The sequence below is a fragment of the Panulirus ornatus genome, chromosome 1 (assembly GCF_036320965.1).
Source record: "Panulirus ornatus isolate Po-2019 chromosome 1, ASM3632096v1, whole genome shotgun sequence".
Classification (NCBI taxonomy): Eukaryota; Metazoa; Arthropoda; class Malacostraca; order Decapoda; family Palinuridae; genus Panulirus; species Panulirus ornatus.
In genome coordinates this window covers 92,585,361-92,602,395 of record NC_092224.1, presented here as the reverse complement: position 1 = coordinate 92,602,395, position 17,035 = coordinate 92,585,361, and the positions used below count along the sequence as shown (strand labels likewise).

Sequence of the window (17,035 nt, the reverse complement as noted above, 5' to 3'; positions counted from 1 at the left end):
CATCCAGGGTAACCCAAGGAAAGGTCTGTAGGGCCTGGATGTGGATAGGGAGCTGTGGTTTCAGTGCATTACACAATATGATAGCTACAGAATAGATTTGAGCAAATTGGCCTTTCTTTGTCTGTTCTTGGTGGTACCTCACTGACGTGGGAAACAGTAGTCAAGTGTGAAAAAAGAAATACCTTATATGATAGTAGAAAATAGGAAAGACAGAGTTGTGGATAAATCCTCTCAGGGTTTTCATGTGTTTAGTTAAGTACATCCAGCCACAGCTGTGTTTTACTATAAAGTGTTTTGCATATACAATATCCATGGAAAAATAAGTTGAATAGACTTGAGAAAAATATGAAAAATGTTTCAAGGGCTGTTTATGGCAATAATTGATAATTGTTACAGCAAGCAATCATTTACCAATGAACACCAAAGGCAGGAAGGCTGACCCACTTAAGCATATGGTGGTAATATTATTCACATTCTTACATAGTAATATTGCCTTACAACCCCCTGAAACCTCCTGAAACCTTGACTGGAAATGGTGCATCGTGCCTCCAAACCAGGTGAGTGCAAGAAACACCTGGCTGTCTAGGAAGCACTCTTGATCTCACAGATGTAACCATACCATATTTTTGCTATGTATATTTATATATTCTACAAACACATCAGAAACAAGATAAGATGCATATCTGTTTCGCTTCATCTCTTATTGATATCAAATTAGCCACAGTTTTAGCAGCATATGCTAATACATTGAATAAAGTGTTATTTGATTTCATTACCAACACAGAAAAGAGATAAGCCTTCCCTGTACCCCCTAAAGTAAACAAGATGTATTCATTTAGCACTCAACATTGCATGAATATTGATGATAATTATCACTTTACAATGCTCTTTCTCTCTCTTGTGGTCAATACTGTGAGCATTGAAATACATTTCTTGGAAATATACTTGCTAAGGATCTTTTCAGCCTTATAAGCAATGAGCAGGCAGCAGTCTGCATCCACCTTTTACAAATACCTCGAAGATGTTCACAGCTAATGCTTGTCTCAGCTGAGTTTGCCCTTTCAGCCAATCAGCAGTCACCACCAAGGTGATGTTACCTTACCTTACAGCCAGCTTTTATATATATACTGTATATACTTACTTTTCCTTCCCACTCAGGAGTCCCTTTTATCATCTATGCAGCTCTCACAGTGCTCAGGAATATGGTTACATCCACCAGATAGGATCGCAGGTCATAAAGTGTAGTGATATTGTGTGTGTGTGTGTGTGTGGCAAGATTGCAGAGCTATTAAGCAGTAAGTGTTCAGTGTATTAATTGTGGTAGTTCCATGGTCTTTTGGTATGCTTAAATGATGTCTGCAGTGCTGATGTGATGGATGTACAGAGCATAGAGCAATTCATGTATGGATGGGGAGTGCATTGTCTGATTGGCGTATGTCTGTTATGGTAATGTTTAAGATTGGGTTAGGAGGAGAGTTGTTCAATACATGTTGGGACAAATCAGTGTTTAATTGCGTATGTACGTAGTATGAGGAGGGAGTTTTACACTCATTCAGCTCCATCCCTTGGACATCTCTACTGTCATACAGATTATTACATTCTTGTATGCTTTCTTTGTTTACTATTTCCTTATTTCTCTTATTCCATTCATTTACCACTCTTATATTCTGAAAGTACTTTTCAACACCTTTTTCTCCCACTTCTTGCTTAATTTCATGTTGTGTCTCCAGTTTTTTTTTCCCCTCCAATAATTCTCAGTGTTCACTGTCTACATCATCAGTCTGTTTTAAGAACCGAAAGGCTGTGATCAGGTCACCCCTCACTCTTCTCTCTTTCAAGGTGGGCAAATTTAAAAGGCTTTAACCTTAATTCTGGAACCACTTTTGTTACCCTCCTCTGGATCTTCTCTCTTAGCTCTTTATTTTTCTTTAGGTGTGGTAACCAAACCTGAGAATCATTTTTTAGTTTTAGCTGTATGTAAGATATGACCAGCTTGCTATATATTTCTAATCCATATACTTGAAACTGTTCTGATAATTGACAGCAGATAGTTTGTCTCAACTGTCCTTCAATTGTGGGACTCTGATGACAAGTCATGGATGATGTCGACTCCCAAGTCCTTTTCACAAACAGAATCTTGAAGCTTATATCCTGCTACATACTTCAAAGCAAACTTCCGATTAACACATCTTCTGCCTCTCCTGAAGCCATATTGACTATCCCCCCATCTGTGCCTGCCACTATCCTCTCAGGCAACACTCTCCTGGACAACATACTAGATACATTCAACAGACTTATACCTCTGTAATTTTAACTTCACTTTTGCCCTCTTTGCATTTATGAAGTGGCACTATACATTCACTTTTCCAGTCATCAAGCACCTCATCCTGAGTCATTCATACATTGTAAATCCTAAGTAACCAATCAGCAACACAATCACTTCCTTTCATAAGAGATTCAACTGCAGTACCATCCAATCCAGATACTTTGCCACACTTTATCTTATACAAGGCTTTTCACCATCTCTGCTCTTTTCATCAAACCACTTTCTATGACTCTCGCTCTGCATATCTCCACATCTGCCACCCTATTATTGAACACATATAACTACCCTTCAAAACACTCATTACATCTCATCACTTCATTTCTGCTTGGTATCATTTCCATGACCTGTTCACCAGTGTTTCTATTTATCTATTTGTATGTTTGTGTTGGGGGGATGTGGTGGGAGACAGCAACCTAAACTGGTGTTTGTTTCAGTAGAAACAAGTCCTTTTCTCCACTTATTCACCAGTTTGTGAGCTTTGAATATTAAGAAGTCATGTACCCCTTTTTAATGTGAATCAAAATGTTGAGTGTAGTTGGAATCTTTTTTCTTTGTAAAAAGAAAAAAAGCATGGAGGAATATGGCAATCTGTAAGTGCAGTCAGATGATTTGATACAGATGCCACAGCTATAAGAAGTAGAAGACATATGTTGTCATGATCTATTAAACATTATTGATAGACATGAGTTTTAATGCCACATTTTCATGAAACCCCTTCTAAAATAGATAAAAAAATCCAGATTAATAACAGTTGGGGCATTGGAAAGAAGAAATCATAGGAGAACTGTTAATCTAAAGGTGTTAACAGATGTGAGGCAGGCTATACTTAGATGCCTTGCTAAATTAGGGGTGCATCTTTTATGGCAATGCTTGTACCATGAAAGTAAATTAGAGTGCTAATTTGTACTATATGTGAGAGAGAGTTTTACGAACATTGAGCCCCATGTCTTGAAAAGAACAGCTGGGTTGACTGTGGACTAACTGCCACAACCAGAATTCAAACCTTTGTACTAGACCCTGGGCAGGTAGTGAATGAGTCAGTCAGGAATGCTAACCACTTCACCACCAAAGGAACAGTGTTAGCTCCCAGGCTTTTCTTACGTAAACACTGATTCTATCTGTTTATTTTGTGCTAAGTGATACTCTTATCAAGACCTTCATTCACAGTGGCCTATCCTCATTTCAGTTACTTCATCAATCATGTATCAGACTTTAGAATCGTTTGAAGTCTCCTTGTAAGATGATGCAATTCTCCTGACTTTTCACTTCCTTCATGACCTTTACATCATCTACAAATATATTCAATTAGGAGTCCTCTCCCTTCTGACAAGTCATTTGTATAGATAAAGAATAGTAATGGCTCCAGAACAGAACTCTGTGGCACTACATTAGTGCCCTCAACCCATTTGATTAGGCTCATCTGATGTGCTTCCTTTTTTCCTTTCCGTTGAAATAATTTCTGTCCTTTGAAGGAGTCGTCCCCTTACTCTTGCATGGAGATCCACCATCATAATAATCTCCCTTGTAGCGCAGTGTCAAATACTTTCAGGCATTTTAGAAAATAAAATCCACTCAGCCTTTCCATTTGCCTAAGACAGAGCTCATTCTCCCATAGAATGTCTTAAGAGGTTTTGTCCACATCACCTCCTTTCACTAAAACCTTACTGACTCTCTTTTAGGTAATTTCTCCTTTTGTGTGGGTGTGTCTGTCTGTGAATGTATGTTTGTTTTATCTATGGATTAGGATAAGGACATGTAATATTTCAAACCCATAACTGAACCACTAAACAAAACAAAGCAGGCTGATCGTCCTCTGAATTTTATTTATTTAGTACTTGCACTGGATAGAAATCATGATTCTGACTCACAAGCATACCATTTCTCTGGTATGGGAAATATAGAGATCAGAGGTTAATAAGAAGTATCATGTAATCATTCACAGTTAAATTTTTTTTCATTTTCACTGCCCATCAGTAAAAGAATGTTGGTCAATATCCTGACCTAGTAAAAAGAAGTCTGGAAATGCAGGTGAACAGTTAGAATAGCTTCTGTTGATGTAGGCAACGTTTTCTCATTCATTGAATGTATGTGACCTTATGTAAGCTGTTTTTCTCTTCTGTAGATGTGAAATTTAACATATGCACAAAAGTCCCAGTATTGTTTTTCACTCTAGACTTTGATTTTCTCTTTTTTTCTATAGGTTCCTCCAGTGTACCCACCTTAAAATGTACTACATTACTCCAGCAGAATATGATGAATTCATATCCATCATTCTTGCTGCTCGTTCAGCCTACCAGATGACTCCAGGTGGAATGGTCCAGTTTAATGAACTGTTGCAGGCTCTGAGAAGGTAAATATTGTGAAAAAAATTTGTTTCTCTTTCTTTTGAGTCAATAAAGCAGAATCGTATATTGGTATGTATTTTCTACATTGGCACACAATGGGTGGTGGGATGAAGGTGTGTCACAGGAAGCATGTATTCATCCCTGACCTTGAGGCAGCTGGGGCAAAGGAACATATACATCAGGTATGTCAGAATTTTGTAGACCCAGGTTATATACCTCATGTTAGCTGATTTAGGCAGCATCTAGTTAGTTGTCATACAAGTTGAAGCTTGAGTTGCTTCAAAACAAGCTCAATATTTAGTTCAAGATGTCCCTTGTCAGAAATGTGTGTTCAAGCTTATCCTCAGCAGAATGCAGAATGATCTTTGAACATTTCTTCAGAATTTAATCTGATTTTGTCTCTAGTTTTGCTCAAAGTGTTTAAAGAGTGATTTGGTAATTGGAATTATTATTACATTTCTACAACTTTGGATTTTTGGCACAACTATGCTTTTAATATATTCTTGTTAACTTTGATATCTACTGAATGCTTCCATAGTATCTGAATAAAGTAATACATCACAGCTTATCTATTTTTTCATCCTTGTAGGCATCAACTTACGATATTCATATTATGACCTCCTCCCTCCCCTTTTCTAATTTTTGGGCATGCCCTTGCACAATTATTTGTATAAATGGAAGAATTTGTGGCTATGGTTCACCACAGTAATACTGGCAAGTCAGTCCCTCATAACACTGTGTTTTAGGCCATACCCTTTGCTCTTATTTATTTTTATGTTATACTTGATCACCATTTTCCATGTCAGCACGGTAGTGCCAGGAAACAGATAAAGAACAGCCCATCCACTCGTATACATATATATATATATATATATATATATATATATTTTTTTTTTTTTTTTTTTTTTTTTTTCATACTATTCGCCATTTCCCGCGATAGCGAGGTAGCGTTAAGAACAGAGGACTGGGCCTTTGAGGGAATATCCTCACCTGGCCCTCTTCTCTGTTCCTTCTTTTGGAAAAAAAAAAAAAAAAAAAAAAAAAAAAAAAAAAAAACGAGAGGGGAGGATTTCCAGCCCCCCGCTCCCTTCCCTTTTAGTCGCCTTCTACGACACGCAGGGAATACGTGGGAAGTATTCTTTCTCCCCTATCCCCAGGGATATATATATATATATATATATATATATATATATATATATATTTTTTTTTTTTTTTTTTTTTTTCATACCATTCGCCATTTCCCGCAATAGCGAGGTAGCGTTAAGAACAGAGGACTGGGCCTTTGAGGGAGTATCCTCACCTGACCCCCTTCTCTGTTCCTTCTTTTGGGAAAAAAAAAAAAAAAAAAAAAAAAATGAGAGGGGAGGATTTCCAGCCCCCCGCTCCCTTCCCTTTTAGTCGCCTTCTACGACACGCAGGGAATACGTGGGAAGTATTCTTTCTCCCCTATCCCCAGGGATAAGAGAGATGTGGAAATAAAAAGAGCGTGGTTGAGAGAGCAGAAGAGGGTGTTTTGAAGTGGTTTGGGCACATGGAGAGAATGAGTGAGGAAAGATTGACCAAGAGGATATATGTGTCGGAGGTGGAGGGAACGAGGAGAAGAGGGAGACCAAATTGGAGGTGGAAAGATGGAGTGAAAAAGATTTTGTGTGATCGGGGCCTGAACATGCAGGAGGGTGAAAGGAGGGCAAGGAATAGAGTGAATTGGAGCGATGTGGTATACCGGGGTTGACGTGCTGTCAGTGGATTGAATCAAGGCATGTGAAGCGTCTGGGGTAAACCATGGAAAGCTGTGTAGGTATGTATATTTGCATGTGTGGACGTATGTATATACATGTGTATGGGGGTGGGTTGGGCCATTTCTTTCGTCTGTTTCCTTGCGCTACCTCGCAAACGTGGGAGACAGCGACAAAGTATAATAAAAAAAAAAAAAATATATATATATATATTCCCTGGGGATAGGGGAGAAAGAATACTTCCCACGTATTCCCTGCATGTCATAGAAGGCGACTAAAAGGGGAGGGAGCGGGGGGCTGGAAATCCTCCCCTCTCGTTTTTTTTTAATTTTCCAAAAGAAGGAACAGAGAATTGGGCCAGGTGAGGGTATTCCCTCAAAGGCCCAGTCCTCTGTTCTTAACGCTACCTCGCTAATGCGGGAAATGGCGAATAGTTTGAAAGAAAGAAAGAAATATATATATATATATGGTGTGGGAGGAAAGTTGTTAGAAGCAGTGAAAAGTTTTTATCGAGGATGTAAGGCATGTGTACGTGTAGGAAGAGAGGAAAGTGATTGGTTCTCAGTGAATGTAGGTTTGCGGCAGGGGTGTGTGATGTCTCCATGGTTGTTTAATTTGTTTATGGATGGGGTTGTTAGGGAGGTAAATGCAAGAGTTTTGGAAAGAGGGGCAAGTATGAAGTCTGTTGGGGATGAGAGAGCTTGGGAAGTGAGTCAGTTGTTGTTCGCTGATGATACAGCGCTGGTGGCTGATTCATGTGAGAAACTGCAGAAGCTGGTGACTGAGTTTGGTAAAGTGTGTGGAAGAAGAAAGTTAAGAGTAAATGTGAATAAGAGCAAGGTTATTAGGTACAGTAGGGTTGAGGGTCAAGTCAATTGGGGGGTGAGTTTGAATGGAGAAAAACTGGAAGAAGTGATGTGTTTTAGATATCTGGGAGTGGATCTGGCAGCGGATGGAACCATGGAAGCGGAAGTAGATCATAGGGTGGGGGAGGGGGCGAAAATTCTGGGGACCTTGAAGAATGTGTGGAAGTCGAGAACATTATCTCGGAAAGCAAAAATGGGTATGTTTGAAGGAATAGTGGTTCCAACAATGTTGTATGGTTGCGAGGCATGGGCTATGGATAGAGTTGTGCGCAGGAGGATGGATGTGCTGGAAATGAGATGTTTGAGGACAATGTGTGGTGTGAGGTGGTTTGATCGAGTGAGTAACGTAAGGGTAAGAGAGATGTGTGGAAATAAAAAGAGCGTGGTTGAGAGAGCAGAAGAGGGTGTTTTGAAGTGGTTTGGGCACATGGAGAGAATGAGTGAGGAAAGATTGACCAAGAGGATATATGTGTCGGAGGTGGAGGGAACGAGGAGAAGAGGGAGACCAAATTGGAGGTGGAAAGATGGAGTGAAAAAGATTTTGTGTGATCGGGGCCTGAACATGCAGGAGGGTGAAAGGAGGGCAAGGAATAGAGTGAATTGGAGCGATGTGGTATACCGGGGTTGACGTGCTGTCAGTGGATTGAATCAAGGCATGTGAAGCGTCTGGGGTAAACCATGGAAAGCTGTGTAGGTATGTATATTTGCGTGTGTGGACGTGTGTATATACATGTGTATGGGGGGGTTGGGCCATTTCTTTCGTCTGTTTCCTTGCGCTACCTCGCAAACGCGGGAGACAGCGACAAAGTAAAAAAAAAAAAAAAAAAGAATATATTCTATTTCTATTATACTTAGTCACTGTCTTCCATGTTAGCGAGGTAGTGCAAGGAAACAGATGACAGAATGGCCAAACCCACCCACATACACATGTATATACATAAACGCCCACAAATGCACATATACATACCTATACATTTCGATGTATACATACACAGACACAAACATATATATACATGTACATATTCATACTTGCTGCTTTCATCCATTCCTGTCACCACCCTGCCACTCATAAAAAAAACAGCACCCCCTCCCCCTCCATGCATGCAAGGTAGTGCTAAGAAAAGACAAAAAAGGCCACATTTGTTCACATTCAGTCTCTAGCTCTCATGTGTAATGCACCCAAACCACAGCTCCCTTTCTACATCTAGACCCCACAAAACTTTCCATGGTTTACCCCAGACACTTCACACGCCCTGGTTCAATCCATTGACAGCACGTCCACCCCAGTATACCACGTCGTTCCAATTCACTCTATTCCCTGCATGCCTTTCACCCTCCTGTATGTTCTGGCCCCAATCGCTCAAAATCTTTTTCACTCCATTCTTCCACCTCCAATTTGGTCTCCCACTTCTCCTTGTTCCTTCCACCTCTGACACATATATCCTCTTTGTCAATCTTTCCTCACTCATTCTCTCCATGTGACCAAACCATTTCAAAACATCCTCTTCTGCTCGTTCAATCACAAATCTCTTACCCTTTCATTACTTACTCGATCAAACCACCTCACACCACATATCATCCTCAAACATTTCATTTCCAACACATCCAACCTCACCACACAACCCTGTCTATAGCCCATGCCTTGCAACCATATAACATTGTTGGAACCACTATTCCTTAAAACATACCCATTTTTGCTCTCCGAGATAATGTTCTCACTTTCCACACATTCTTTAATGCTCCCAGAACCTTCACCCCTCCCCCACCCTGTGACTCATTTCCACTTCCATGGTTCCATCCACTGCTAAATCCACTCCCAGATATCTTAAACACTTCACTTCCTCCAGTTTTTCTCATTCAAACCTTTTTTTTTTTTCTTTTTTTTTTTTCTTTTTTTTTTCTTTTTTTTTTGCCGCTGTCTCCTGCGTTTGCGAGGTAGCGCAAGGAAACAGACGAAAGAAATGGCCCAACCCACCCCCATACACATGCCTTGATTCAATCCACTGACAGCACGTCAACCCCGGTATACCACATCGCTCCAATTCACTATTCTTTTCCCTCCTTTCACCCTCCTGCATGTTCACGCCCCGATCACACAAAATCTTTTTCACTCCATCTTTCCATTGGGGAAGAGCAGTGTGGTTTCAGAAGTGGTAGAGGATGTGTGGATCAGGTGTTTGCTTTGAAGGATGTATGTGAGAAATACTTAGAAAAGCAAATGGATTTGTATGTAGCATTTATGGATCTGGAGAAGGCATATGATAGAGTTGATAGAGATGCTCTGTGGAAGGTATTAAGAATATATGGTGTGGGAGGAAAGTTGTTAGAAGCAGTGAAAAGTTTTTATCGAGGATGTATGGCATGTGTACGTGTAGGAAGAGAGGAAAGTGATTGCTTCTCAGTGAATGTAGGTTTGCGGCAGGGGTGTGTGATGTCTCCATGGTTGTTTAATTTGTTTATGGATGGGGTTGTTAGGGAGGTGAATGCAAGAGTTTTGGAAAGAGGGGCAAGTATGAAGTCTGTTGGGGATGAGAGAGCTTGGGAAGTGAGTCAGTTGTTGTTCGCTGATGATACAGCGCTGGTGGCTGATTCATGTGAGAAACTGCAGAAGCTGGTGACTGAGTTTGGTAAAGTGTGTGAAAGAAGAAAGTTAAGAGTAAATGTGAATAAGAGCAAGGTTATTAGGTACAGTAGGGTTGAGGGTCAATTCAATTGGGAGGTGAGTTTGAATGGAGAAAAACTGGAGGAAGTGAAGTGTTTTAGATATCTGGGAGTGGATCCAGCAGCGGATGGAACCATGGAAGTGGAAGTGGATCATAGGGTGGGGGAGGGGGCGAAAATTCTGGGAGCCTTGAAGAATGTGTGGAAGTTGAGAACATTATCTCGGAAAGCAAAAATGGGTATGTTTGAAGGAATAGTGGTTCCAACAATGTTGTATTGTTGCGAGGCGTGGACTATGGATAGAGTTGTGCGCAGGAGGATGGATGTGCTGGAAATGAGATGTTTGAGGACAATGTGTGGTGTGAGGTGGTTTGATCGAGTAAGTAACGTAAGGGTAAGAGAGATGTGTGGAAATAAAAAGAGCGTGGTTGAGAGAGCAGAAGAGGGTGTTTTGAAATGGTTTGGTCACATGGAGAGAATGAGTGAGGAAAGATTGACCAAGAGGATATATGTGTCGGAGGTGGAGGGAACGAGGAGAAGAGGGAGACCATATATATATATATATATATATATATATATCCCCTATCCCTGGGGATAGGGGATTAAGAATACTTCCCACGTATTCCCTGCGTGTCGTAGAAGGCGACTAAAAGGGGAGGGAGCGGGAGGCTGGAAATCCTCCCCTCTCTTTTTTTTTTAATTTTCCAAAAGAGGGAACAGAGAAGGGACCCAGGTGAGGATATTCCCTCAAGGGCCCAGTCCTCTGTTCTCAACGCTACCTCGCTAATGTGGGAAATGGCGAATAGTATGAAAGAAAAGAAAAATATATATATATATATATATATATATATATATATATATATATATATATATATATATATATATATATATATATATATACATGTACACATATATGTTTATATATTTACCTCCCTAACCACCCCATCCATAAACAAATTTAACAACCATGGAGACATCACGCACTCCTGCCGCAGACTGACTCAACTCTCTTTCTACTCGTTCACATGCCTTACATCCTTGGTAAGAACTTTTCACTGCTTATAGCAACATACCTCCCACACCATATACTTTTAAGACCTTCGACAAAGCATCTCTATCAACTCTGTCATATGCCTTCTGTAGATCTATAAATTTTTTTTTTTTTTTTTTTTTTTTTTTTTTTCTTATATACTTTGTCGCTGTCTCCCGCGTTTGCGAGGTAGCGCAAGGAAACAGACGAAAGAAATGGCCCCCCCCCCATACACATGTACATACACACGTCCACACACGCAAATATACATACCTACACAGCTTTCCATGGTTTACCCCAGACGCTTCACATGCCTTGATTCACTCCACTGACAGCACGTCAACCCCTGTATACCACATCGCTCCAATTCACTCTATTCCTTGCCCTCCTTTCACCCTCCTGCATGTTCAGGCCCCGATCACACAAAATCTTTTTCACTCCATCTTTCCACCTCCAATTTGGTCTCCCTCTTCTCCTCGTTCCCTCCACCTCCGACACATATATCCTCTTGGTCAATCTTTCCTCACTCATTCTCTCCATGTGCCCAAACCATTTCAAAACACCCTCTTCTGCTCTCTCAACCACGCTCTTTTTATTTCCACACATCTCTCTTACCCTTACGTTACTCACTCGATCAAACCACCTTACACCACACATTGTCCTCAAACATCTCATTTCCAGCACATCCATCCTCCTGCGCACAACTCTATCCATAGCCCACGCCTCGCAACCATACAACATTGTTGGAACCACTATTCCTTCAAACATACCCATTTTTGCTTTCCGAGATAATGTTCTCGACTTCCACACATTTTTCAAGGCTCCCAAAATTTTCGCCCCCTCCCCCACCCTATGATCCACTTCCGCTTCCATGGTTCCATCCGCTGACAGATCCACTCCCAGATATCTAAAACACTTCACTTCCTCCAGTTTTTCTCCATTCAAACTCACCTCCCAATTGACTTGACCCTCAACCCTACTGTACCTAATAACCTTGCTCTTATTCACATTTACTCTTAACTTTCTTCTTCCACACACTTTACCAAACTCCGTCACCAGCTTCTGCAGTTTCTCACATGAATCAGCCACCAGCGCTGTATCATCAGCGAACAACAACTGACTCACTTCCCAAGCTCTCTCATCCCCAACAGACTTCATACTTGCCCCTCTTTCCAGGACTCTTGCATTTACCTCCCTAACAACCCCATCCATAAACAAATTAAACAACCATGGAGACATCACACACCCCTGCCGCAAACCTACATTCACTGAGAACCAATCACTTTGCTCTCTTCCTACACGTACACATGCCTTACATCCTCGATAAAAACTTTTCACTGCTTCTAACAACTTGCCTCCCACACCATATATTCTTAATACCTTCCACAGAGCATCTCTATCAACTCTATCATATGCCTTCTCCAGATCCATAAATGCTACATACAAATCCATTTGCTTTTCTAAGTATTTCTCACATACATTCTTCAAAGCAAACACCTGATCCACACATCCTCTACCACTTCTGAAACCGCACTGCTCTTCCCCAATCTGATGCTCTGTACATGCCTTCACCCTCTCAATCAATACCCTCCCATATAATTTACCAGGAATACTCAACAAACTTATACCTCTGTAATTTGAGCACTCACTCTTATCCCCTTTGCCTTTGTACAATGGCACTATGCACGCATTCCGCCAATCCTCAGGCACCTCACCATGAGTCATACATACATTAAATAACCTTACCAACCAGTCAACAATACAGTCACCCCCTTTTTTAATAAATTCCACTGCAATACCATCCAAACCTGCTGCCTTGCCGGCTTTCATCTTCCGCAAAGCTTTTACTACCTCTTCTCTGTTTACCAAATCATTTTCCCTAACCCTCTCACTTTGCACACCACCTCGACCAAAACACCCTATATCTGCCACTCTGTCATCAGACACATTCAACAAACCTTCAAAATACTCATTCCATCTCCTTCTCACATCACCACTACTTGTTATCACCTCCCCATTTACGCCCTTCACTGAAGTTCCCATTTGCTCCCTTGTCTTACGCACCCTATTTACCTCCTTCCAGAACATCTTTTTATTCTCCCTAAAATTTACTGATAGTCTCTCACCCCAACTCTCATTTGCCCTTTTTTTCACCTCTTGCACCTTTCTCTTGACCTCCTGTCTCTTTCTTTTATACTTCTCCCACTCAATTGCATTTTTTCCCTGCAAAAATCGTCCAAATGCCTCTCTCTTCTCTTTCACTAATACTCTTACTTCTTCATCCCACCACTCACTACCCTTTCTAAACAGCCCACCTCCCACTCTTCTCATGCCACAAGCATCTTTTGCGCAATCCATCACTGATTCCCTAAATACATCCCATTCCTCCCCCACTCCCCTTACTTCCATTGTTCTCACCTTTTTCCATTCTGTACACAGTCTCTCCTGGTACTTCCCCACACAGGTCTCCTTCCCAAGCTCACTTACTCTCACCACCTTCTTCACCCCAACATTCACTCCTCTTTTCTGAAAACCCATACTAATCTTCACCTTAGCCTCCACAAGATAATGATCAGACATCCCTCCAGTTGCACCTCTCAGCACATTAACATCCAAAAGTCTCTCTTTCGCACGCCTGTCAATTAACACGTAATCCAATAACGCTCTCTGGCCATCTCTCCTACTTACATAAGTATACTTATGTATATCTCGCTTTTTAAACCAGGTATTCCCAATCATCAGTCCTTTTTCAGCACATAAATCTACAAGCTCTTCACCATTTCCATTTACAACACTGAACACCCCATGCATACCAATTATTCCCTCAACTGCCACATTACTCACCTTTGCATTCAAATCACCCATCACTATAACCCGGTCTCGTGCATCAAAACCGCTAATACACTCATTCAGCTGCTCCCAAAACACTTGCCTCTCATGATCTTTCTTCTCATGCCCAGGTGCATATGCACCAATAAACACCCACCTCTCTCCATCAACTTTCAGTTTTACCCATATTAATCGAGAATTTACTTTCTTACATTCTATCACATACTCCCACAACTCCTGTTTCAGGAGTATTGCTACTCCTTCCCTTGCTCTTGTCCTCTCACTAACCCCTGACTTCACTCCCCAGACATTTCCAAACCACTCTTCCCCTTTACCCTTGAGCTTCGTTTCACTCAGAGCCAAAACATCCAGGTTCCTTTCCTCAAACATACTACCTATCTCTCCTTTTTTCACATCTTGGTTACATCCACACACATTTAGGCACCCCACTCTGAGCCTTCGAGGAGGATGATCACTCCCCGCGTGACTCCTTCTTCTGTTTCCCATTTTAGAAAGTTAATACAAGGAGGGGAGGATTTCCGGCCCCCCGCTCCCGTCCCCTCTAGTCGCTTTCTACGACACACGAGGAATACGTGGGAAGTATTCTTTCACCCCTATCCCCAGGGATAATATACATATATATATACATATACACACACACACACATACACACACATACGCACATACACACACACACACACACACATACATATATATACATATGAAAAATGTAAGAAACAATTTAGAAAACAAACTTTTAGCTTGAAATGAATGAAAAAAATGAATGTCACATAATGGTTCAACCTCTGGCTATGGAAAAGGAAATGTACAATTTATTCACACAAACGTCAATAGCAGTTCTCATCAATTTCACCACTGTATCAATAAGCTTCAATGTCTAAGCTACATTTTTCTCCAACTTCACTATTTTCTTGTCAAAAACACCATGCATGAAAACTATCACTCCAGTAACACAACTATAAACATTTACTTCCCCTTTAAAAGTTCTGGGGAAGTCTGTCTCGATACACTGCGGCGAGGCTACATACAAATCTATCTGTTTTTCTAAGTATTTCTCACAAACATTCTTCAAAGCATGCTCCTGATCAACATACATCTACCACTTCTGAAACCACACTGCTCTTCCCCAATCTGATGCTCTGTACATACCTTCACGCTTTCAGTCAATACCCTCAAATATAATTTCCCAGGAATACTCAATAAACTAATGTCTCTGTAGTTTGAACACTCACTTTTACCCCCTTTGCTTTTGTGTAATGGCAATATGCATGCATTCTGCCAGTCCTCAGGCTTTTCATCATGATCCATACATACATTGAATATCCTTACTAACCAATCAACAACACAGTTGCCCCCCTTTTTTTAATTAATTCCATTGCACTGCCATCCAAACCCACTGCCTTGCTGGATCTCATCTTCTGCAAAGCTTTCACTACTTCTTCCCTTAACCAAACCATTCTCCCTGACCCTCTCACTTTGCACGTCACCCCAACCAAAACATCCTGTATCTGCCACTCTATCATCAGACACATTCAGCAAACTTTCAAAATACTCACTCCATCTCCTTCTCACTTCATCACTTCATGTTATTACTTTCCCACTTGCCCCCTTCATTGATGTTCATGTTCCAAAGGTTTTCATGTCCTCTGTGTACCATTCATAAATAACTTTGTTATGGATATCCATTAAAGATATATTCAAATCTGTGAATAATGCATTTTTCTCTTATTAGATCAAAGTCATGCAAGAAAGAGTTGTGGACAAGAATCACAAATGCACTTCAACAGTCAGCACCAGTATGACCTCAGTCTTGCATAGGACCATCTGGAGAAGGCTGGAGAAGTACTTCACTGATGAAGCATGGAGGCATATCACCAGTTGAAGTGGATAAAGTTGTCAGTGATGTGTAGCTATTCCTGAAGCTGAGCATGGTGAACAGAACTTAATGTTTTGTGTCTGGGGAGTTGTTTTCTTTTCTTTTCTGACTAAAATTGAAATAATTTGCTATGATTGTGACATGAGATTTATATTGAGTATTCTGGACGATTGTGAGAAATTCTATATTACATGGCTATAAATGAAAGAATTCCCAAAAATGATAGATTCAAAGAAATTTTGTTGCTAGAGACTTGTCAATTCCCATGCAGACTCCTTAAAAGAATGAAAAGGTGACCATGATTGTCATCTAGGTAAAACACAGACTTTTTATATATCCATGAACATAGGAAAAATTTGATGTTTTAGAAGTTTCAAGTTTTTTCTGACAGTATTGAAAAACATGATGAAATCTTTTGAGATTAATTAATAGTCACTGACATGATGATGTGACTTCACCAAGTTTCATGCTGTTGCTTGGGAAGAAGAAATAGTCAGTCACAGCTACAACCATATGTAATGGAGTAACAGTGGTGAACTATTGATGTTTAACTTATAAGTTGTCATGCCACAGACAAGTATATGAAAGTATGTGTATTCTAGTGTCTTAAGCATCTTCCTTGTGCTTTGTAGGAGATGTTCTATGAGTCAGCAGATACTGAAGAGAAAAATTGGCATAAATGTAATTATGAGGAATAATATTCTTCAGGGCTATAGAAGTGGACAGTTACAAATGCAGGCTTTTCAATCTGCTCAATGAATTCAAATTTTTATTTGGAAGATTGAGAAAGTATTTTTCAGCATAATTGGGTGACTATATATTGTATCAATATATGTAAGCACCTTAAAAATTTACAAAAAGCACTCAGTGGAACTTTATCTTTGTCCAGATATAGTGTTTCTTACAGTAATAATTGTAAAGTCTAATTATAATGAGTATTTGCACTCACGTATCATGGTTTAACTGGAGATAATTTTTTGATGGAAAAGAGATTATTATAGATTATGAATATTTCTATAGATATTGTAATATCATTTTTGAGCTTGGGAAGAATTTGATTTCTTTGTAATATCACACTTTAGGGAAGAAATATTTAGTGGCATGCACAGGTGTCACTTACATGTTGTTTGTACATATATGAACTTTCAGTGTGTATGTGTGTGTGACTGCGGAAGAGTGAGTGAGTGATTGGTTTATTGATTGACCGAGTAGGCAAGTGTGTCTGTCTTTGTCCTCTTTAAACACCCGCCAGTCAGGGGACAGGAAATCCTGATCTCATTAGATTTCTAAAGTTTAAATTGAATTTCATAGTATATTGCAGATATCTGATCAGGGTCTGTATTGC

General features: G+C 40.3%; 1 protein-coding gene across 7 annotated transcripts in view; it reads left to right on the top strand.

The window, feature by feature from the left end:
* Positions 1-16,558, top strand: part of Dora (zinc finger SWIM domain-containing dorado) — a 302,025-nt gene extending 285,467 nt beyond the window's left edge. For all 7 annotated transcript variants that reach the window (XM_071666088.1, XM_071666070.1, XM_071666078.1 and 4 more), the window contains 2 exons: positions 4,527-4,676; positions 15,547-16,558. In XM_071666088.1, the coding sequence (XP_071522189.1) occupies positions 4,527-4,676; positions 15,547-15,616 (220 nt within the window). In that variant the 3' untranslated portion in view covers positions 15,617-16,558. The remainder of the gene's footprint in view (positions 1-4,526; positions 4,677-15,546) is intronic.
* Positions 16,559-17,035: the final 477 nt, after the last annotated feature.